We start from the raw sequence: 22,695 nt of genomic DNA, 5'->3' as shown, positions 1-22,695 counted from the left end.
GGTGCCGGGCCCGCCGCGCGTGCGCAATGCTCCTCCCGCCCCGCGCCGCCCTTCCCACCGCCCGTCGCCAGTCCACGGCCTCTGGAATGAGAAGGCGGTAGCCGGCGAGCCGGCGAGCGGACAGCAGGGCGGGCCGACTGTGAGCGCGGCCTGCTCTCTCCGAGGAGGAAAGAGGAGGTCGTGTTCCCGGTCTCCGGGATCCCCCAGCCCCGCAGCCTGCCCCGCCGGCGAAGGAGAAGCTGAGGAGCCGCCGCCGCCCGGCGCCGCCGCCGCCGCCGCCATGGCTGCCATGATGGGTCGGAAGTGAGCCTGCGGGCGACGGTGCCGGCGCGGGCGCTGCAGCCCCGGTCCCGGCCGCTCCGCCGGGGAAGCGCGACGCCGCGGACCGCGGGCCCTCTGCCTTCGCGACCCCAGCCCCTCGGCTCGGCCCGTTTCCTTCAAGACTAAGCGGCGGGGAGTGGCTCCCGGCCTCCGGCCCCGGCAGCCAGGAAGATGGCGGACCCGGCCGAGTGCAACATCAAAGTGATGTGTCGCTTCAGACCGCTGAACGAGTCCGAGGTGAACCGCGGCGACAGGTACATCGTCAAGTTTCAGGAAGAAGACACGATCACGATCGCGGTGAGTGCCCTTGGCCCCCTCCTTCGGGCCCGGCCGCTCCTGGAGTTCAGGGAAGCGGGGAGCGAGCTTTGGGGGCCCCGATGGCCCCGGGGAGGGGCGCGGCGCCTCCTCGGGTGCTCTTGGGTCGCCCCGCCCTGGTCTGCGGCGCCGGCGACGGGAAGCACCCGCCCTGGGTCCGCGGCCCTCCCGCACCTGGGGCGCGCGCGGGAGGGGCGGTGCGGGGCGCGGGTTGCGGGCACCGGGGCCGGCTTCCGTGCGCGTGCGGGTCCTGGTGCAGGTGCTGTCGGGGGGTCGCGCCGCCGCCTCCCCCCGACTTCCCATTCGGGCGCGTTGAGCTCTGAGACCTACCCTCCGTACCTTAAATAGTCATGATGCGTGGTCTCGGGGAAAGCCGTATGCGTTAGACTGCATCGTGTCCCCTGCGGGAGAAGGGAAACTGCACCAAGCGCAGTTGGACCCGTGCCCTGGGTGGTCGCCCAGCCCGCCTTCGGGTTTACAGTTACACACGGCGGACGGGGAGGGCTGCGAAAAGAAGTAGGTGTCTTTTGAACTCGGAGCGCTCGACTTCGTTTCGTCTTGCATCGGATCTGGCCGATTCACGCTGGGTTATAAATGAGTCTCACTCTCACTGGGTTTTACGGGGTAACGGTATGGGAAAGAGTGTTAACTCTTTTGTGTGTATATCAAAGTATTACAACAGCAGTCTTTTTGAGAAAAAGGTAAAATTGGACCAGTAAACTAGGTTTCTTGTTAGTGTCAGCTTCCTACGTCTACAGTCAGGAGCTGCCTTGAAGAACTTGATAATGCCGAGGATGGTGAGATACTGTCCTTCGTAGTATAAACCATAACATGACTAGAGTTGGCGGATCATTGTCAACTTCTCAGAGACCAGAAAGTAAGGTGGGGTTGGTGTCTGTTTTTATTTTTGGTTTTTTTTGAGGTCTGATCTCTGGTATTGAAAGGTCTCTGAAAATAACATCCCCAGCTCACGGAGATTAAAATGGGTGGCAAGATACTGCCCACAGAACGGTGAGCTGTGACTGGACATGAAAGTCATCTTTCTTGGTGATGCCGTTTGGCACAACTTGCTTCTACATTGCTGTCATGCTACCCAGTTTTAACGTTGACTTTTTCTCTAGTGGTATTCCACATTTGGCATATGTTTGGATAGTTTAATTTGGAAACCGGACAAAGGGATCACGGGAGATGGAACATGGAAGATGAAAAGCATTGACATGTAAGACAGAACTCAAGTTCTTTAGAGTTTTTATGTGAACGTTTCCAAAGTTCAGCTCTAGAATATGAATGTCATAGCTCCACGTGGCTCAGGAGGATTTTGGCAAACAAGTAGTTAGGTTCCCAACAACTGCCAGCTACTACTGTGTGAGGACTGTCAGGCTGGTTCTTTGTTAACAAGTCCACAGAAAAACTCAGGCTATAAATGACATCATGGTGAGGCCAAGAAGTTAAGCACGAAAATAGTCATCCTTTTCCTTTAGGGTGATAATATTGTACGTGCGTGGAATCAGAGGACGCTTGCAAGGCCTGGGTTGTTAGTTGGCAGACACTGGTAGGCTGCTAGTTTCTCACAGAGTTTTTATGATTATTCAGCCTCTCAACAGTGGTTGAACATCACAGCTGTCTTCCTTTCAGATTTGTAGTAAGAATGTCTTATTCAGATTTTTTTTGTGTGCGTATTTACACAAATCTATAAGTATTATCAAGATTTATGTGTTGGAATGATAGAATTTAGGATTCACAAAATGTTTTATGATTAGGTTAGAAGGCAACCTTCTAACGCAGGCCAAATGTGACATAAGATATGAGGAAAGAGTTAAAAGAATATAAACAATTACCACAGGAAGCATAACGTTTATTTTAGATTGTTTCCTTTTAATTTCTTTACTTAGGTTTCCTTAACATTTAAATAAATTTAAGTGATAATATTAGAAATCATGGGTGAGTGATTTGAGTTGTGAATCAGTAATGAACAGTTGGCCTTTAGATAAACTGGTAAGCGTTTTAGTCGTTTGTTTTTGTTTTTTGTTTAAGTCTAAGCAAAAATACATTACAACTGAGTGTGATACAGCTTTAAAAAGTGTAAGGCAACATGTTTAATTCATTATTTTCTGAAACCAATCTTTTGCATATAGTAAAGTCATTAATTACTCTGAGGTCATTTTTTTTTTTCCAATTTTTTAAAGTGCTTCATTTTATCTTTTTAAAACGTTGTCTGGGAATTTATAAGGGCAGCTAGGAGGAGTGGAATTAGAAAATCTCTAGGTAAAAGTCATCTCGTGGTTTATTTTGTTCATTTTACAGGATCCTGATCCTGATTCAAAGTAAATAGTTTAAGAAGGAATTGCTGCAGTGCAGCATTTAAAATTAAATTATCTTAAACGATTTTACAACATTTTGTACACAGCTTTCTGGTTAAATCAAAATTTAAAAAATAAGTATTTTAGTTTACAGTGTTAACTGAATTGTACGTATAATCAGTGCTCACGTAGAAGATAATTTTTTAGGATTCTGATTTTCCTATAAGTTCAGTTTCCAATATTTTGTCCAAACTTTTTTCCTGTTACTCATATAATCAGGGATTTTAATGTAATGTGACCCCATGACAATGTAATCTTGTAGTGTTTCTCTGTGCTTTACAGCCTTTGTACAGATTTTTTTTTTTTGTAATTAAGTGCTCAGTGAAGTGCTATAAATATCACATATTGAATGAAATAAATGCATTATTTTTTGAACAACTTTGAATGATACAGATTTGCTTTAGATATGCAAACTTGTTATCCACAAAAACTGGGGGACCAGGGCAACACCTTATATAGTTCAAAGGAGCCTGCTGAAAACACCAAATAAAAAAATCAATAGAAAAGGTTATTCCTACATTTATTTATGCATCGTGAAAGTGGAACATGCATATTTGCATCGTTAAGCATCTTTACTAATCATCATTCCTTATGTGGTATACTGTAGAGGCTGACGGAACCCAAAACAGGCTGTTGTAGTTCATTGAAGTTAGACCCAGTTTCTTACCTCTAGCACAACACGATTTCCCCTTTCAAATGAATGATGATGTGGTGTTTGATCCTGATTACCTTAAATACGAAAATTAAAAGAGAAGGAGCCATCATAATGTACCTTTACAGTTGTGGAATGTTCACCCATAATCTATCTAAGTAATCTAACTAAGGAAAACCTAATATGATGTAATCCCATGTGATCTGAAAATCACTATTCAGAATTCCAGAGAAAGACATATTCCTGCCAGAGGGTGTCCTTTGTGACCAAATTTGGTGTTCAGCCGGGTCCGTGCAGATTCAAATAGGAACCACTTCACTTAAGAAATCTAAGGTAAGGGCTTCCTTGGTGGCACAGTGGTTAAGAATCCGCCTGCCAATGCAGGGGCACGGGTTCGAGCCCTGGTCCAGGAAGATCCCACATGCCGTGGAGCAGCTAATAAGCATGTGTACCAGCCACAACTACTGAGCCTGCACTATAGGGCCCACGTGCCACAACTACTGAAGCCGGCGCGCCTAGAGCCCGTGCTCCGCAACAAGAGAAGCCACGCAATGAGAAGCCCGCGCACCGCCACAAAGAGTAGCCCCTGCTCGCCGCAACTAGAGAAAAGCCTGCGCACAGCAACGAAGACCCAACACAGCCAAAAATTAAACAAACAAACAAAATCTCCCCCGCAAAAAAAAAATATTATTTGCCTTATTTTGGAGAGATGCAGTTGTCACACTATTACCTGTTTTTTGTTAACTTGTTTCTTGCAAGTAAAATTAAAATTAATCATGAGTTCTTTAACCCTAGAAGCTGTCTCCATTTCGATTTAGTTAACATTACTTGACCACTTATATTCGATCCTAGTATATAGTTGTTTAGCTTAGTATTCAAGAATCTATCCAGCCTTATCCTCTATTATTCTTTGAACCCTACTCTCTGTACTAATTAATATCATTTCTAAAATTGTTACTCATTTACAATATCTGATACCTTATAGGTGCTAAATAAATGTTTGCTGGATAAATGAAGAGGGAAAATTACTTTCTTTTTGATAGAAAAAATATTAGTATGGTTTATTTCTGTTATTTTTACTGTACTTGTGTTTGTTTTCACAGTTGTTTATCGTGAATACATCTTGTACAATCAGTGAAACAATAGATTATCTTTTATTAGCCACACCTGTAGATTTGAATGTTAATGTCTCAGAATCTTAGCAAAAGGACACTTTTATGTATGTCGTAGCCAAAGAATAATCAGACATTGAGATGCCTACATTTAATTGATGTCAAAGTGAGGTCATCTGAGTATATCCTTCAGGAATGCTTTCAGCTGCAGAGGGAAAACAAACTAATAGTGGTTTAAATAAATAAGAGGTTATTTTTCTCACATAGGAAGTCTGGAGATGGGCCTTTAGTTCTACTTGCTGACTCTGTTACCCTCTGTCATCCTAAGTTATTGACTTTCCCTCGTCGTATTTGTCGTGTTTGCAAGGTGGATGTTCCAGTTCCAGACCTTCATTCCAGAAAGGAGAAAGGGTAGCTTCAGCTGAGGCGGTCCTTTTTATCAGGAAAACAAAACCCTTCTCTGAAACCTCCCAGCAGACCATCACTTCACTTCATGGTATCTAGAGCTGGGTCATGTGACACTAGTTGCAAGGAGACTCAGCTAGCAGGTGGTTAGCTTCCAGCCTGTCTGGTGGGAGGCCCGAAGGGGACGGGGAATTGGGAATGGCTAAGGACAGGCCTTTAGGGGCTGTTTGCGTCATCTTTACCGTTATTCCAAGCTTTGGGGAGGGGAATTGTGGGGTAGAGTTTCTAAAAAGTATGGTCTTTTTCAGCTAAGACCTAGGAAGTATTCGATAATGTTAAGGATTATTTCTGGGGTCGTGATTGTTTATCTTGGGGCCCAGCTCCCTTCCTTTACTTTAGAACAGACTAGAGAGCCGTCATACACTTACTTTCAATACCAGGAATCCCCTTGCTCCCTCTCTCATCTTTAGATGGTCACGTTCTCTCTTAGATTACTAGATTGTTCCTGCCAGCATTTAAACTTGCTCAGGTCTTGTCTATCTTAAAAAACAGCTTTCTTTGAGCCACAGCCAGATTTCTGTTCAGTTATCTCCTATTCTTTTTTCAACCTTTTCCAATCTTATCTTTGTGGTTGTTGGATACTTTTCAGTTTTGCTTTGTCCTCACAGCTGAATTTGACACAATCACTTCCTCCTTGAAAATTCTTCCCTGACTTGCATGGACATCATAATCTTGATTTTTTTCATTTCATGTCTCTGGCTCCTTCTCAGGCTACATCAGCAGTTCTCTAAATGTGTCCCCAAGATCCTTTAAGGGGCCCACAAAATCAAAACTTTTCAAAATAACACTGAGATGTTACTTGCCTTTTTCACCGTGTTGACATTTGCATTTGATTTTTGCATCCTTGCACTTCAAACTTACAACAACCTTTGGTTTCTTGAATGCTACAAGCTCCCTTCAGCCTCAGGCTCTTTCAGCATCCTGTTCCCAATGCCTGGAGTACTTCCCCACGCTCTCCCTCCCTCATGAGTAACATTGAAGAGAATGACAGTGAGCTGGGTGCTACTTACTCTTCAATTCTTTAACATCCCTACTCCAGAGTGTGTCTCTGGCATTCTTCTGCCTTCCCCAGTCTCAGGTTCTCCTCTAAGTGCTCTCATAGCACTTTCGTTATCACTCTGTTGCGCAAGTCGGAATTCTAGTCACTTAATCATTTGTCTGATGTCTGCCCCACTGTTACTTAGGTTCCACTAAAGCAGAGAATGAATCTGTCTTGGTCATCATTCTAGCATGGTGTCCGGCATAATCGGCACTCCATAAATACTTACTAAGTGGATGAACGGTTGAAATGCTGTTGCAGTAAACTGAAAAGCTGAATGGAATAGTGGAAGGAGCCCTGAACCGAAAGGCAGGAGATTTGGGTTTGAATTTTAATTTTGTCATTTACAACTTTTGGACCTTTCACGATGCTAATTCCTTACCTGCAAGATGATGTTAGTATTGAAAATAGGGTCTCAATATCTGCCAGAAAAGATACGCATTAAATAAAAATTCACTCAGCAATATGAGTGCCCACCACAGTGGTGCTAATTTCTGTGCTAGGCTCTGGAAATACAACAAAGACGAAAACAGACATGCTTGTTTTTGTGGAGTTTATTCTAGTAGATTTGTTCTTGGGCCCTAAGGTCCTTTCCGCAAAGATTCTGTGACATGAAGTGAGGCATAGTAGGTATCCTATTTAGAAGGTTAAATATATGATGACATCTTTAAAGGAGCTTAGAATTGTCTGTTCACCTTTAATCTGTGTAGTTGAAACCCTTGTTTCTGTTTTTCAGTCCAAGCCTTATGCATTTGACCGGGTGTTCCAGTCAAACACATCTCAAGAGCAAGTGTATAATGACTGTGCAAAGAAGATTGTTAAAGGTAAGTATATTTAACCTGCTGAGTTGTCCCAGCAATAAGTCAAATTTTGTTTGTGATCTCTCCTGTTTACCCAACGTTCTCTTTTTCATTTTACGTTCCCTTTCCCTTTAGTTAATTGCAGAGGTTGTTTAAATAATAAAAAGGTCAAATATAGTTAGTAACCTATTGCTCATATTCCATGAACTAATTTATATTCAGTACCTATTAAAGGGTGTTATGAGAATTATAGTGTTACACACATGTTCTTGGTAGATGCATTTCTATTAGATATTCCCAGGAGAGTTTCTAAGGTAGCAGTTGTAGAAACACAGCAGCATGAGGATGAAGACAGAATCGCTAGACAGGTTTCTATAATGTATTAGGAAATGGCAGTCTGTCATTCTCCCATTCCATTGTTATTCCTTCCGCAGGGACTTACCTTGTAGTCAACTTCGAAACCCTTGAGGAATTCAACAGGGGTTGCCAAGGATGAGAAAAGTGTGTACATTCCAGTTAATACTATTAACCTATACTAAGGTATTTTTCAGGTTTATGTTTTCTAAAACCATAGAACCTTAGAGCTGAGAGGGTGTTAAGTGATTATCTGGACTTACTTCCAGTTACTGCAGAAATATCTTACATCAAAGAGATCTTATGATTAAATAGCCATTACTTCGTGAAATGCTTTATATCACTTTTTGACAGGTCTAATTGTTAAAGAGTACTTACGAGATTGAGGCAACATCTGTCTTCCTATAGTGTTCACCAGCGTAGAGGGGTTGGGATTCAGTATCAAGTGGAAGGTTAGGATTAAGTAGGAGCACAGACATTTCATCTAGTAACAGGAGGAAACGCGGAGTTTATGGATAGAAGTAGGTCCATTCGTGTGATGGAAGGAAAATGTACATGTTCTTTTCATATTAATTCCAGTGTGTCTCTGATGTAGGGAGCAAAGTCATCACAGGGAGTGAGGCTGGGAGAGGAGGTTCTAGGAAAAGGTGCAGAGTCTTCCAGCAGGTGTGGAGGTGAACGGATTAGGGAAGTGTGGCAGCGTTGCCAGGCAACGGTAAGAGCCCACTTGGGAAGTGTGGCAGCGTTGCCAGGCAACGGTAAGAGCCCACTTAGGTTAGCTGCCAGAGAGTTGAATTTACCCAGTTGTATTTTGCCAGGCAAGTACAAAAGAGGGAGAGAAGGGCAAGCGATGTAGTCGAGAGTGCTGCTAGTGGTGAACCCTGGAATCTAAGCTGCCTGGGTGGGGGGAGGCAGAATTTAAGGGACAGTGAAAAAAGGTGGTAAGGTTAGTGTGTTATAGTCTCAGTGGAGTCAAAGGTTTTTTGGAATCAGGGTAATAGAAGGAGTAAAAGGAAGTGGATACTTGATGTTAGGAAGGCAGTGCAATTAGTAATGAAAGGTCTAGAGTGTGACCATGGACTTGGCATCTGAAGGAGAAAAGGATAAGGTCATGGAGAAAATTAGGTTCACGGATCTAGAGGCCAGAGTATCATCTAGTACATGGACATCTAGTAGTGGGATCACCCACTACGTGGACATGAAACCACCAGGAATTACGACAGGTATGGAGTTGGTGAGAGACAGCGGACTGGAGGGAGAGTTAATGGGTGATGCTGTAAACGACTGCAAGAAAGAGGAACAGGCAGTGTCAGCTTTTGTTGTGAGCATCACATAGTTTTCCAGATGGATCTGTCATGGAACGCAATTATACTACATTCTTTGATTTTGACTTAATTTTTGTTGTCAGTACAGCAAAAGATTGGTTTTTTAATAACATGAAGTTGTTGATTCATGAATTCATGGGCAGTTTAAATGTATGAAACTTTTTCACATCTGCTGCAGCCAACATTAGACCCCAATCCACACTTAAGTATTGGAGTTTTTTTCATCAGGCATAGAACCAGCATTGCACATTTTTTTCATCTGGCATCTGCACAAGCCTTTAAAGTGCGGATTCCATTTGTTCATTTTAGCTCATAATCCTGTTTTGAGTTTTGTTTTTACAGTTGTCTTACAAGGGATCTGAGTTGGCTATCAGCATGTTTTAATAAGTCTGTTATGGTGACAAGGATATTGAAGGCTTTTTTTTTTTAAGGTCTTTATTTAAGCACAGTGGAGTTTGGAAAGTATTACTATGAATCATTTATAAAGTACTTAATGGGCCATGGTTCTTAGCCTAATCTTCTAAAAACGGAATAAGGTTGTTGGCAGTTGTTAAATCATACATGGTATTTAACCAACTTCAGATTCTCCTACCTGTACAGTTGTCTAGTTCTTAGCTTACCAACATATCCACAAGAATATGATGAAAAGCTTGCATTCTTTTGTGAAATCATGGTGCATGACTCTGGTGTTCCCCCAAAGTACTGGTTGAGTGACCCAAACAGGAAATGAGATTAGTTCAGCCATAGCTTTTCCTCAGTGAAATTTTGGTATATTTGTCTGAGGTTCCCAGAATCTGTTGACTTTTTGCTTTTTGAAAACGAGTGTAGCATTTACAAGTTAGTCATCTTCTTTTACCTCCATTCCCTGTGGCTTTTGTGAAATTTTTATCCATGGGATGTAATTCTCTTATAACTAGAAACTTGGGCTCATTTAAAACCATTCTTTGGCTATCCTACCCACCTCAACCCCAAAGTCGCTCTCAGCAGTGTTTTTTCTGTTGTTCATTTTGCAGATGGTGTTGTAGAAGACGGTAATACATCGTTTGTTGACATAATCACCTTTTCTAGGCAGTGCAGGTCTACTCACTTCTGAATATTTTAAAAGCTCTCTTTAGGGCCTTACTTTTTATTTTGTTTTGTTTTTATAAGACTCACTTATCCTGGGCTTTTACCTTTCTCATACTGTTCTAGTGATTTTTATCTCTTTTGTACATCTTCAGTTATGTAGTCTCTTAACAATAGGCTCATACCTACCTTTCTCAGAACTCTGCAGTCTGTGGTCCTGACATCTAGGGTACTTGTTTCTACTACCTTTTGTACTGTTTCATTACTATTTACAACTCTGAGATGACGTCATTCTTTTTTTGAAATCTCTCTCCTTTTCTCAACATTTTGATTCCTTTTACTTTTTACCTTTTACCAGCAGATTCCTGCTTTACTGTTGGGAACTGAGTTCTGGATAGCAGTTCCCTTCTTTGCAGTATGGTTAAGAGCATAGGCTTTGGAATCAGACAAACCTAGGTTGAAGTCTAGGCTCTGCCACTTTCTAGCTTTGTGACTTGTGGCAAGTTCCTCAGCCTTTCTAAGTCTCCATTTCCTCTTCTGCAAAATAAGGGTACCGTGAGGATTTTAAAAGATGATTCATGAAAAAGTACTGACTCGCCCTGGACAAGACACAAATGTGGCGGAGTTAGCAGTAAACACATAGCTTTAAGGAGAGTGATGGGGGAGGGGGCTAGGTGAGGTGTCAGGGCAGGAAAGCAGTTAAATACATGGCGCGCTGGACTTGGGATACTCACTGGCACACAGATCAAGTAGAAGGCCATGGTAAGAAACTGGTAGGCAAGGATTGGCAAAATGATGGGTGAGCTGGTGTTTCTTCTGCGATGTGGATTCGATGAGCAAGCTGCCGGGAATGAGGTGAGAGCAGCTGGTGTTCTCTGGGCTCCTGCCAGCCCACCGAGGTGGCATTGTTTCGTAAATATCTGTACAAGTGTGTAACTTACGTATAGGGCTGTTGTTACCTTTTCCTTTCTGTAGATTCGTCAGATAGATTTTTTTTTGTTTTCTTTTGAGCATGGTTTATCCACTTGTATTCTCTAGAACTCTGAACCCGAGTGACATGTACAAGTTGGTTTCCCTGGTATGAAATAATTGTCATTTATTCAATATTTGCTATATGCCAGGCATCTTACCAGGCCTCCAGGGAGTCCCCAGTTTCCCACCATAGCTTCCTGACCTGGACTGTGTGCCACTGTATCCACCTTAATTTTTCCAGGTGTAGCCTGCCATGTGTTTATTTTGGTTCCTCTATTCCTTGAGAATATAATGTAGTAGTTAAGAGCTTGTCTTTGGAACCAAGACTGTCTGGGTTTGCATCCCAGCTCTATCTTACTGGTTGTGGAACTGTAGGCCACAGTTTCTCAGTTTCCTCATCTATAAAATGGGACTAAAAATAGTACCTTCCATAGGGTTTTGTGAGGATTAAGTACATTCATATATGAAAGATTATTAGAGCCTGGCACATAATGCTTTCAAATGTTAGCAGTAATGTATATATTTTTTAAATTTATTTTATTTATTTATTTATTTTTGGCTGTGTTGGGTCTTCGTTGCGGTGCGCGGGCTTCTTGCTGCAGTGGCTTCTCTTGTTGCGGAGCACGGGCTCTAGGTGCGCGGGCTTCAGTAGTTGTGGCACACGGCCTCAGTAGTTGTGGCTCACAGGCTCTAGAGTGCAGGCTCAGTAGTTGTGGCACGCGGGCTCAGTTGCTCTGCGGCATTTACTGCCACCAGGGAAGCCCAGCAGTAATAATTTTATATGATGACTTCTAATTCTCACAGCCTTCCCCTAAGCAGACATTCTGCTGATGAGGAAGCTGAAGTTCAGAGAGATTAAGTGACTTTTAGAAGGTGATAAGCTGTTCCTTCACTTGCTAAATATGTTTTTCTTGTTTACAAAGTATGAAAGTAATATTTGTCCATAGTTCCACCTCTGTCTGTTTCTCACAAGAAAGGCAAAAGTATATTATAGAAGGGGAGGGACACTTTAGAAAGATGCTATATGAGTAATAGTAGTAATCATCCAACAAACATTTGAGTTCCTACTAAGTGCCAGGCACTGTGCTAGGAGTTAAACACAGCCCTGGCCTCAAGGATTTTACAGGCTAGTGAGGAAGGCAGACAAGTAAACTGATGGTTGCAATACACAGTGATCAGTATTATGATTAAATGCAGGTGCTACAAGAACACATAGGATGGGACTCTTACCCAGATTCGTTTGGGGGTGGAATTGGATTGGAGAGAAGTAAAGCCTAAGCTAGTCTTAAGGATGCACAAGAATGGGAAGGCGAGTGAGGGATTTACTCCAGACAGAGAGATGCATGTGGGCTAACTAAGGCAGCCCACATGAGAAAAGTATCACCTGTGTAGGGAAGAACATACATTATGGTATGACTGTGACGTTGAACCATATGAAATTGTCAGATTCAACCATTTTTACCAACAAAAACAGCAGTGTGAGGGGAAGGATGGTGGGAGATGGGGCTGAATAGGCAAAAAAGAGCCAGTTCCAAAGGTGCCTAATTTTATCTGATTACAGGTGAGTGCTTTCTGGGATTTTCAAAGAGATGAGTGTTATTTGTGTGTGTGTGTGTGTGTATGTTTAAAATTTCATTGTATGTAAATTTTATCTCTGAAGAATAAAAACTGCAGAACACTGAATTCTAGCCAATGGTGTATGCATGCTGGAGTATTTAGGTGGAAATGAAGTCTGCAGTTCACTTTGAAATGCATTAAATAAATAAGACGGATTAAGATGATTAAGGCCAACAGTAAAATGATAAAATGTTAATGATAGAATCTTGGTAGTGGTTATAGGGGTGTTCACTGTAAAATTCATTCCATTTTTCTGTATGTTTAGACTTTTTTATAATAAAGTGTTGGCAGTTAAATCACTATAGAAAGCAAAGGTCAGGAATGGATTTGAAGGTAGGCAAGAAGGGATTATTTTCCTAATTGATAACAGTTATTACTTTAATGATAGCCTGGTGCCTCTAGAAATCACCTAGTCACTGTTACATCCCTGCTCCCGGAACAGAGAGCCTAGATCATAGTGCTCAGTAAGTACTTGAACATTGACTATTCCGTAATCTCTGTAATCATATAAAATTTTTAAGTTTTGCTTGAAGTCCCAAATACAGACATGTGGCATACATTGATTATCCTATGAGCCCTCATATGATGTGTTTCACCTAACACAGAATTACCATAATATCCTATAGACATATGCTACTAATATGATCTTGGGAAGGTCACTTATTCATTCACCTACCAGTATTTATTAAGTACTTATTGTGGTAGTTGCTAGGTAATTGGATCATATCATGAATGAACCTTTCATGTATAGATCTAACAAAATTAGGTTTTATGTGATTGATTAAAAAATAAAGATCTTAAGCAGAGGGTATGATACCGACATGCTGAGAACAATTATATGTAAAGGAAGTGGATTGGAAAGGGTCTGGTGCTTTTTTTTTCTGCGGATGATTGCTTCTTCAGAGTTAAAGAAATACTGTAATCTTATCTGTTTTATTCTTTTTTAAATTCTTTTATATTGCTTTGGTAATTGTAACAAATGTACCATATTTTTATTTATTTTTATTTACTTTTGGCTGCGTTGGGTCTTCATTGTTGCGCACGGGCTTTCTTTAGTTGCGGCTTGCGGGGGCTACTCTTGGTTGCGGTGCGCGGGCTTCTCATTGCGGTGACTTCTCTTGTTGCGAAGCACGGGCTCTAGGCACGTGGGCTTCAGTAGTTGTGGCTCACGGGCTCTAGAGCACAGGCTCAGCAGTTGTGGCCCACGGGCTTAGTTGCTCCGCGGCATGTGGGATCTTCCCGGACCAGGGCTCGAACCCGTGCCCCCTGCATTGGCAGGCGGGTTCTTAACCACTGTGCCACCAGGGAAGTCCAGTCTTACCTGTTTTAAATGTGATTCTTGAACTTATTTTGCTTCCCTTCATAAAACTGAAAAGATTTTGAATGAAAGTTTCAAATGTTTGAGATCTCCTAAAATCTTCCCAGGGAAGTAAGTAGTAATACCTTCTTTTCCTTATTAAATATCTCTGTAGCAAATCTGTTATCTAGTTAGCTGTGCCCAATGTTGGGACCTTTAAAAAAATTTTTTCTTTTCTTTTTTCTTCTTCTTTTTAAAAATAGTCAATTAAAAAATAACGAGAATTGACTTGCTTACTACAGGTTTACTTTCCACTGTTACCATCTGCTGTTTCCAACTGAGGTTTCTCTTTTTACTTTGGCTTCCTCTAAAATAGAATGTAATTTTTTATATGTATAAATTTATTTATTTATTTATTTATTTATTTTTGGCTGCGTTGGGTCTTCGTTGCTGCGCACAGGCTTTCTCTAGTTGTGGCGAGCGGGGGCTACTCTTCATTGCGGTGCGCGGGCTTCTCATTGCAGTGGCTTCTCTTGTTGTGGAGCATGGGCTCTAGGTGTGCAGGCTTCAGTAGTTGTGGCACGCGGGCTCAGTAGTTGTGGCACGCGGGCTCAGTAGTTGTGGCTCGCAGGCTCTAGAGTGCAGGCTCGGTAGTTGTGGTGCACGGGTTTAGTTGCTCCGCGGCATGTGGGATCTTCCTGGACCAGGGCTGGAACCCATGTCCCCTGCATTGGCAAGGGGGTTCTTAACCACTGCGCCACCAGGGAAGTCCTAGAATGTAATTTTATAGTACCTTTCTTTTCACCAAAACAAACAAAAACAAAACCAAACAACCAAACAAAAAAAACAGAACAAACTGAATCCCTGAAAACTGGAAATTAAAAGGTCACCTTGTTCACTCACATCCCTCCCAGCCCCCCCTTTAGCCTAGTAAAGGAAGATACTTAAATGTTAATGGTAGGCCTTAGGATACACAAAGGGCTAGAAAAGTTTTTCGCTGTTTTTTTTTTTTTTTTTTTTTTAATTCCACGGGACCTCCCTGATAATCGGTTTTGAGGTAGGACTGGGCTTGTTACACTTTGTATAAGGAGGTACGTTGTGTGGGTTTGTGAGGCTTAACCACCAGTTAACCACCAATCAGTCCTACTTCTAAAAGCTATTTCATATATGTATGCAAGCTGCCAGAGCACTTTTTTTCTTTCAGGTCACATAAAGCTTTGGAATACAGGTGTAATGACATCTGAGATGTACATTGACAGGAGAGATGATTATAAGCAGTGGAATTTAAAATTTGCTTCTTACTGACAACAGGAAGTAATCTGGGCTGGAGAGAAAGGAGTTCCTTAGGTGGATCATCACTAAGAGGATTACTATTAATATATTTTTATGTCCTTTAATGCCTCGCTTAAGGGGAAAGAAAAATCCCTAATGTATAAAATCTCTTATTTTTTCATAGATGTGCTTGAGGGGTACAATGGAACCATATTTGCATATGGACAGACCTCCTCCGGGAAGACACACACAATGGAGGTAACATCTCACAGTCTGTACTTAGATGTAGTTGGCTGCGCACGGGGCACTCATTCGTTATTTGTGACATCGTTTTACCATACGCTTAAACAGCTTTATTTACCCTATTGCTTTGTCTCATACACGTTCTATATGAGTAACATCGTTGTTGCAATCTAATCAGTTCCTGAGTTTGAATGGTGAAACCGTATATTTGAAATTATATCTAGCTTTGTTTTATCCACATAACCACAAAATTATGAATGTTTTAGAATTAAGTAAGAATTCTCCGTCACCTTATAATGGGAAATTTTGAAATTTTTAATGTTTGTGTGCTTTCAGTTCTATTCAGAGCACTTAATTTTTTCCTCCTCTCCTTGGTCGTGTCCGTGTGTCCGTCCCATTTCCCCACCCACAGCCAAATACTTGCCCCTCTTCTCTGATAAGAAGGTCTCCAAAATTATCAGAGCTGCTATTAATAATAAATGTGAACCTGCTCAAGCTTTGCTTCTAGAACACAGCCTGTAATTTTCTGCCACTGCTACAGAGTATCTGCTTTTATCATTTATCTGAGCATTCCATATAAAGTAAATGACTGCTTATTTTAGTGTCACTCATATTACTCATTTCCATAATGTCAGAGAACAAGCACATTCCTAGCATTTGGATGAATTTGACTTGAAGTAGATGCAACAATGCAGATTTATATGCCCAGCAACTAACAAACATTTTCCTAGAATGTGTTCATTTACAAATGTGCATAATCTGATCTAACAATTAAATAAAAGGCTAAGATCAGTTGGTAGCCCATATGGTTGGCATATATTATTTATGTGTAACTTACGAAAATATGTAACAGTTGAATTAGGTTTTTTTAGGTATTTTGTACAGCCACATTTTTTTTCACCAAAAAATGGCAACAATTAGAATTCCTATCCTCTGTTGACTGTAAATTATAGATTAAAAGTTTTGATTTTTAATTTGTATGTTACAGTTTGTTTAAGAACTGGTTTTGTTTTCTGTTTAGGGTAAACTTCATGATCCAGAAGGCATGGGAATTATTCCAAGAATAGTGCAAGATATTTTTAATTATATTTACTCCATGGATGAAAATTTGGAATTTCATATTAAGGTAAAATCATTGGGGAAAGGTTGTATTTTATTTTATTCCTAGAATAATTCTGTTCAGTACTTTTTCTTTTAAAAAAGTATTTTTAAATATTTAAAAAATTATCTTATGGGCAGGTGTAGCTGAAAGATTATTAGAATTAGTAAACTCAGATCCTTCATCTGCCGTGGTAAACAAGTTAAGCTGAGCCTCTCTTGCCTTAGCCACCTTCTCTGTAAGATAAGGGAGTTTGGCTACAAAGCTCAAAAGTTCTGACTAATTACACCTAATTAGTCTAATTTTAGGAGAAGATACATAGTGGAAAATTTACTTTGTACTTTACCCTTATGTACTTATGTACCCTTATGTACTTTAGTTACATAAGGGGTTTAGTGGATTTAGGGCTTCTCATTAGAATAAGAGCTGTGGCTGAGTTGTCCCCATAGTCTAGATGGTACCTGGAACTCAGACCCCAATAAATATTTAATGAATAAGTGAATAAATTACTTTGTAATTTTAAGTGGTTGATTTTTCTTTTCCTTTATTCCCTCTGCCCTGTAGGTTTCATATTTTGAAATTTATTTGGACAAAATAAGGGACCTGTTAGATGGTAAGTTAAATTCTTGCTCTTCAATCATTTTTCAATATACCACGTACTGCTTTTTTTTTAGTAGTAAATGTGAGACCATTTCTTAGTAACCTACATGAAATTGACTTAAATTATAGGAAAAAGTTTTAATTGAATGCCTTTGGACTTATTGAAAGCATATGTTGTGGGCGCTTTGTAAGTAGTAATTAGCACATTGGACTGGAGTCCGGGAGCCTGAGTCTTGAGCGCTCATCTTCTGTCCGCTGTCGGTCAGAGATACTGTCCTTGGCAAACCATTGAACCACTCCAAAATGTGGGTGGCAGACATTGGCCTGGACCTAAAATTCTATATTGCTGCATTGGTTTCTATATACACCTCCTACTGTTTCTATAGGCTCTTGCTTTTATAGTGATATTTACATACTTTTGAAGTTTATGTATTACTATTAGGCTGCTTGGGGAGCCAAACAGTTGATTAACTATTTCACAGCCAGTGTTAGAGTTTAGGGAAATGTTGTTAATGTTATTTATTTTTCTTTTTCAGTTTCAAAGACCAATCTTTCAGTTCATGAAGATAAAAACCGAGTTCCCTATGTAAAGGTACGTATAATACAGAATATTTAGAAAAGCCCTACAATAACATTTTTTTAGGATAGTGACATACTTTAAAAATTTGTTTTACAGGGGTGTACAGAGCGTTTCGTATGTAGTCCAGATGAAGTTATGGACACCATAGATGAAGGAAAATCCAACAGACACGTAGCGGTTACAAGTAAGTAGCCTATGTATTAACACTAGTTAACGTACAAACTGCCTTAAAATATCTTTATCAAGTTGATTAATTGTAAGATTTTTCTTAGGTGAAATAATGCTTTAGAAATTATTAGTAAGGGAAAGCCGTGTTTGTTGATAGTTGTTTGTGTGGTTTCTTTGCAGATATGAATGAACATAGCTCTAGGAGTCACAGTATATTTCTTATTAATGTAAAACAAGAGAACACACAAACGGAACAAAAGCTGAGTGGAAAACTTTATCTGGTTGATTTAGCTGGTAGTGAAAAGGTAAAATCTTTATATTCTGATAGATACCTAAGCATTTGTACGAACTTTAGCTCAGATTTGGGCTTGTGTATTATTTATTGTCATATATTGAAAATGTATATCCAATTATACATTTTGAGAGTTACAAGCGTTATGCCAATGCTTTGTCATTACAAATTTACTGTCATTTGGGCCACAGTCCAGTTCAACCAATAAGTGTTATCCTTGACTTAAGGTGTGTGCTTTTATTGAGAATGTGTTGAATGTATGTCATTAAGAATTTTACTAGGTATCCTTTTCCTAATTTCTGGTATCTGTTTTATTCATATTGGCAGTGGGCTGTCTCTGAAAACTGGTAACTATCCATTAGTCCTTTCGGATTTTGTTGTACTTCTTTCTTTCCGACGATTATTTAACTATTACAGTCGAATACAATCTGATTCTAGTTTATGTGAAAATCAAAATAAGTTCAAATGTTTTAATATTGACCTATATGTGAAACTTTTTTGCTGTTCTGCTAATGTGTTGTTTCTTCTGATTAGAATGACATACCTGCTCCCTTCTACGCAAAGTCTTATACACATACTTCAAAGCCCGTCTCTAATTTTGTGAATACTGAGAGGCTGTTTTTTCAGCCATCATTGCTAACATATTATTCTATTATCTTTAATATATATATTTTATATTTTTTTAATAGAAGCAAGTTTGCTTATATAATATAAATTTGGTCTCTCTCTTTAACAGTTACAACATCAACATTATGCTTCAGTAAATTTTTTAAAGTTTCTCTTTAAAGGGGGTTAACAGGCCTCCCTGGTGGCACAGTGGTTAAGAATCTGCCTGCCAATGCAGGGGACACGGGTTCGAGCCCTGGTCTGGGAAGATCCCACGTGCCGTGGAGCAGCTAAGCCCGTGCACCACAACTACTGAGCCTGCGCTCTAGAGCCCGTGAGCCACAACTGCTGAGCCCGTGAGCCACAACTACTGAAGCCCGCGTGCCTAGAGCCCGTGTTCCACAACAAGAGAAGCCACCGCAATGAGAAGCCCACGCACTGCAACCAAGAGTAGCCCCCGCTCGCCACAACTAGAGAAAGCCCGCGCGCAGCAGCGAACATCCAATGCAGCCAAGAAAAGGGGGGGGCGGGGTAACAAATTAGTAAACTACAAATGTACGTGTAAATTGGTTAATTTCAGGAGCACACCTAAAAATAAAATTTGGTATCTTCTTAATCCCGTTTTTGTCATGCAGCTAGTTACTTGACCAAGATCTCAGAAGAGTCATACTCAATAAATAATGATAACTTACAGTAAATACTTGGCAAATAAAATCATGAACCTTTCCCTTTTCTTTTTTACTAGTTACTGATGACCTCTGAGCTTTTTAGAAAATCAAAGAAAATCAGCTAAACTCGTGATTTTGTTTCGTTTTTCTGAAATCTTATGTATAGGTTAGTAAAACTGGAGCTGAAGGTGCTGTGCTGGATGAAGCTAAGAACATCAACAAGTCCCTTTCTGCTCTTGGAAATGTCATTTCTGCTTTGGCTGAGGGTAGTGTGAGTATACTTGTCTTCTATTTCCCTGTCGTTAGTGGAGAATTACAGCTAGATACATACATGTGCATGGATGTGTGAGTGAGAGAGCGATTCACTGAATCAGTATGTATGAATAAGTTGTCTTTTAGGGATTTATTTTATAGTATTAGTATGTATATCCTAGTTTCCATCTTAATAACTAGCATTTAAAACAACTGAAATCACTTTGTAGTTTATTGTAAAGTAGCATATTTCTACAATAAATTTTATTACGTAGACACCCATTGGTCCTCTTTGTTTTTTTGTTTGTTTGTTTGTTTTTGTACGTAGACATATGTTCCATATCGAGATAGTAAAATGACAAGAATCCTTCAAGATTCATTAGGTGGGAACTGTAGAACCACTATTGTAATTTGCTGCTCTCCATCATCGTACAATGAATCTGAAACAAAATCTACACTCCTGTTTGGTCAGAGGTTTGTTGTTAAGAAAATGTAGTCTATACCACTTCCTTCTCTGCTGCGATTACTTCTTATCTTTTTTAAAAAATTTTTTTATTGAAGTATAGTTGATTTATAATATCATGTAAGTTTCAGGTATACAGCACAGTGATTCAGTTATATACATATATATGTATGTATATTCTTTTTCAGATTCTTTTCCCTTATAGGTTATTACATAATATTGAGTATAGTTCCCTGTGCTATAAAGTAGGTCCTTGTTGGTTTTTTATTTTATGTATAGTAGTATGTATATGTTAATCCCAATTGCTTCTTATCTTGTTATAAGTGCAACAGAAGTCTTTATGTGATTGATATTATCACCCATATTTTAACTTACTGGTTTATATTTTTGTCTCCTCTTCTGGACTAGAATCACCTGAAAACCAAGTATTACATTTACATACCCTCTGTAGAAAATGCTTGTTGAATTAAATAAAATCGAATGGGATATCAAAAAAAAAAAGAAAAGAAAACGTAATCTAAATGTAGATAGGCCTTTTGTTTATTAAATCTAGGAAAGTTTCAGGTAGATATTCAAATCTACCTGAAAGTAGATTGTGAAAGTAATTGTCACATTCTTCCCCCCTCCCCTTTCCCCAACTACTTCTCTTAGGGCCAAAACAATTAAGAACACAGTTTGTGTCAATGTAGAGTTAACTGCAGAACAGTGGAAAAAGAAGTATGAAAGAGAAAAAGAAAAAAATAAGACCCTGCGGAACACCATTCAGTGGCTTGAAAATGAACTCAACCGATGGCGTAATGGTAATAACTTATGAATTTGTTGTTTTGAGTTTGCTGAATACAGATTTAGACCTGTTTTATAAATTTAAAAGGCATTAGGGATCATCAGATAAAAATGAATAAAATCTTTTACATTAAATTCTGATTTTACCTGAAATAATAAATAGAGGCATAAAGGCCAACTAGCTAGCTATAGAAGTCTCAAGATGGCAAGATGCTTAGCTTAGGGTGAAATCAATTAAAATGATAATATTTGATGACTGGCTTTAGAAGATGGGGGAGAGTCAAAGGTAATTCCAACTTTTCGTATCTCAGGGACTGAGCAGATTAAGTTGGTAAGAGCTGCTGAAATTGAGTAAAATTGAAATTAGTTTAGACAGGTGGGTTTTATTAACCATTCTGTTGTCTTATTTTAGGAGAGACAGTGCCTATTGATGAACAGTTTGACAAAGAGAAAGCCAACTTGGAAGCTTTTGCAGTGGATAAGGATATTACCATTACCAATGATAAACCAGCAGCCACAATTGGAGTTACTGGAAACTTTACTGATTCTGAAAGAAGAAAGTGTGAAGAAGAAATTGCTAAGTTGTACAAACAACTTGATGACAAGGTAGGTATTGTTCACGTTCAATTCTGTTTTAGAACATTTTTGACATAGGTATTTTTATGTTCTAATTTCAATATTATGGGTCCTTGTGACTTATATACATCTTCGTAGATTTCTGTTAACTTTTTCAACATCATTGTATTAACAAAAAATATAAAATCACAATCTCTGTTTGTATGTAGAAACTGTATATGAGGCATATCTTTTTTTCCCTTTAAGCTAAAAGAACTTTCAAAAGGAAATTTGGCATGGGTCCTTGGAGAGCCTTAATGAAATGTTCTTAGAATCAGGGATCTGAGGGCTCTAATAATAAAAGTGATGCAAGAGATTAGACAGAGGGAACAGAATCGAGTGGAAATAACATCTTCTGCTTTGATTATATCAGTAGTGTGAAAAATAGCACAATTTTGAACCAAGTAGAGAGGGTGGGAAAAACAAGAGTAAAGAGACCAGAAGAAAATTGTTCTGGCTTTGTTTTTGGTTTTTGTTATTAGGTGATGTTTTTATTGTATTTTAAACAGAGATGGTAGGTAGGTTTGAAGTGGCTACATGGCTTTACTTTCAATACAAAGCTTTAAACATGTTTATTACTTTTTAGCATTTAAAGTATTTAATGAATAGCTTTCATAAACATAAGCCTTTTTTCTTATTGTGTGATAAGTATGTTACTATTATTGATAATTGAAATTCCATCTGTTTCAACACCGTCCTAAAATAAGAGATTGGAATAAGCTATGTTGAATTTGGAGAAAATGACTTTGAAATATTGGGGGGTGGGTAGTAATCACAATTTGTGTTAGGAATCAGTTAGAACCAGGTTGTGAGCTACTTTGTTAACCTGTTACTAAAAATTCTAGGATGAAGAAATTAATCAACAGAGCCAATTGGTAGAGAAACTGAAGACACAAATGTTGGATCAGGAAGAGGTAAATTGAATACCTTTTATATTGCTTCCAGAAAAGCTTTATAGTTTGTCATTATCACTTAAATATAAAAGATGAAGGCATCTACAGAGCTCGGAATATACTCGAGTACATTTTTAAAAATTTTTGAATATGTTCATGCTTCACTGTGGATATTCTATGAGACCGGTACATCATACAGACTGAAGCAAAGATTGACTTCCTCTTAAGGTTTTTTGGGGTTGGGTTTTTTGGTTTTTTTCAGTTTGAGTTCTAACTGGAGGGGGGAAGATGACTTTTTTCTTTTTAACTCTGTCTTCTTTCCTTGTACAGTGCTGTTTTGTCTTATTTTCCCCAAAACATTTCTTTTCTTTTTTTTAAAATTTATTTATTTTATTTATTTATTTTTGGCTGCGTTGGGTCTTCGTTGTGGTACGTGGGCTTCTCGTTGCGGTGGCTTCTCGTTGCGG

The 22,695-nt window shown here is 39.6% G+C and overlaps 1 protein-coding gene across 2 annotated transcripts in view; it reads left to right on the top strand.

Moving 5' to 3' along the window:
• Nucleotides 1–491: 491 nt before the first annotated feature.
• The window catches only part of KIF5B (kinesin family member 5B), a 43,319-nt gene continuing 21,115 nt past the window's right edge, over nucleotides 492–22,695 (top strand). For both annotated transcript variants that reach the window (XM_061178072.1, XM_061178062.1), the window contains exons 1-13: nucleotides 492–618; nucleotides 7,001–7,088; nucleotides 15,151–15,224; nucleotides 16,231–16,335; nucleotides 16,873–16,921; nucleotides 17,445–17,500; nucleotides 17,585–17,672; nucleotides 17,837–17,961; nucleotides 19,389–19,493; nucleotides 19,803–19,948; nucleotides 20,589–20,737; nucleotides 21,133–21,326; nucleotides 22,181–22,249. In XM_061178072.1, coding sequence (XP_061034055.1) covers nucleotides 493–618; nucleotides 7,001–7,088; nucleotides 15,151–15,224; nucleotides 16,231–16,335; nucleotides 16,873–16,921; nucleotides 17,445–17,500; nucleotides 17,585–17,672; nucleotides 17,837–17,961; nucleotides 19,389–19,493; nucleotides 19,803–19,948; nucleotides 20,589–20,737; nucleotides 21,133–21,326; nucleotides 22,181–22,249 — 1,374 coding nt within the window. In that variant the 5' untranslated portion in view covers nucleotide 492. The remainder of the gene's footprint in view (nucleotides 619–7,000; nucleotides 7,089–15,150; nucleotides 15,225–16,230; nucleotides 16,336–16,872; nucleotides 16,922–17,444; nucleotides 17,501–17,584; nucleotides 17,673–17,836; nucleotides 17,962–19,388; nucleotides 19,494–19,802; nucleotides 19,949–20,588; nucleotides 20,738–21,132; nucleotides 21,327–22,180; nucleotides 22,250–22,695) is intronic.

The sequence above is a fragment of the Eubalaena glacialis genome, chromosome 2 (assembly GCF_028564815.1).
Source record: "Eubalaena glacialis isolate mEubGla1 chromosome 2, mEubGla1.1.hap2.+ XY, whole genome shotgun sequence".
Lineage (NCBI taxonomy): Eukaryota > Metazoa > Chordata > Mammalia > Artiodactyla > Balaenidae > Eubalaena > Eubalaena glacialis.
This window is presented reverse-complemented; position numbering and strand designations above follow the sequence as displayed.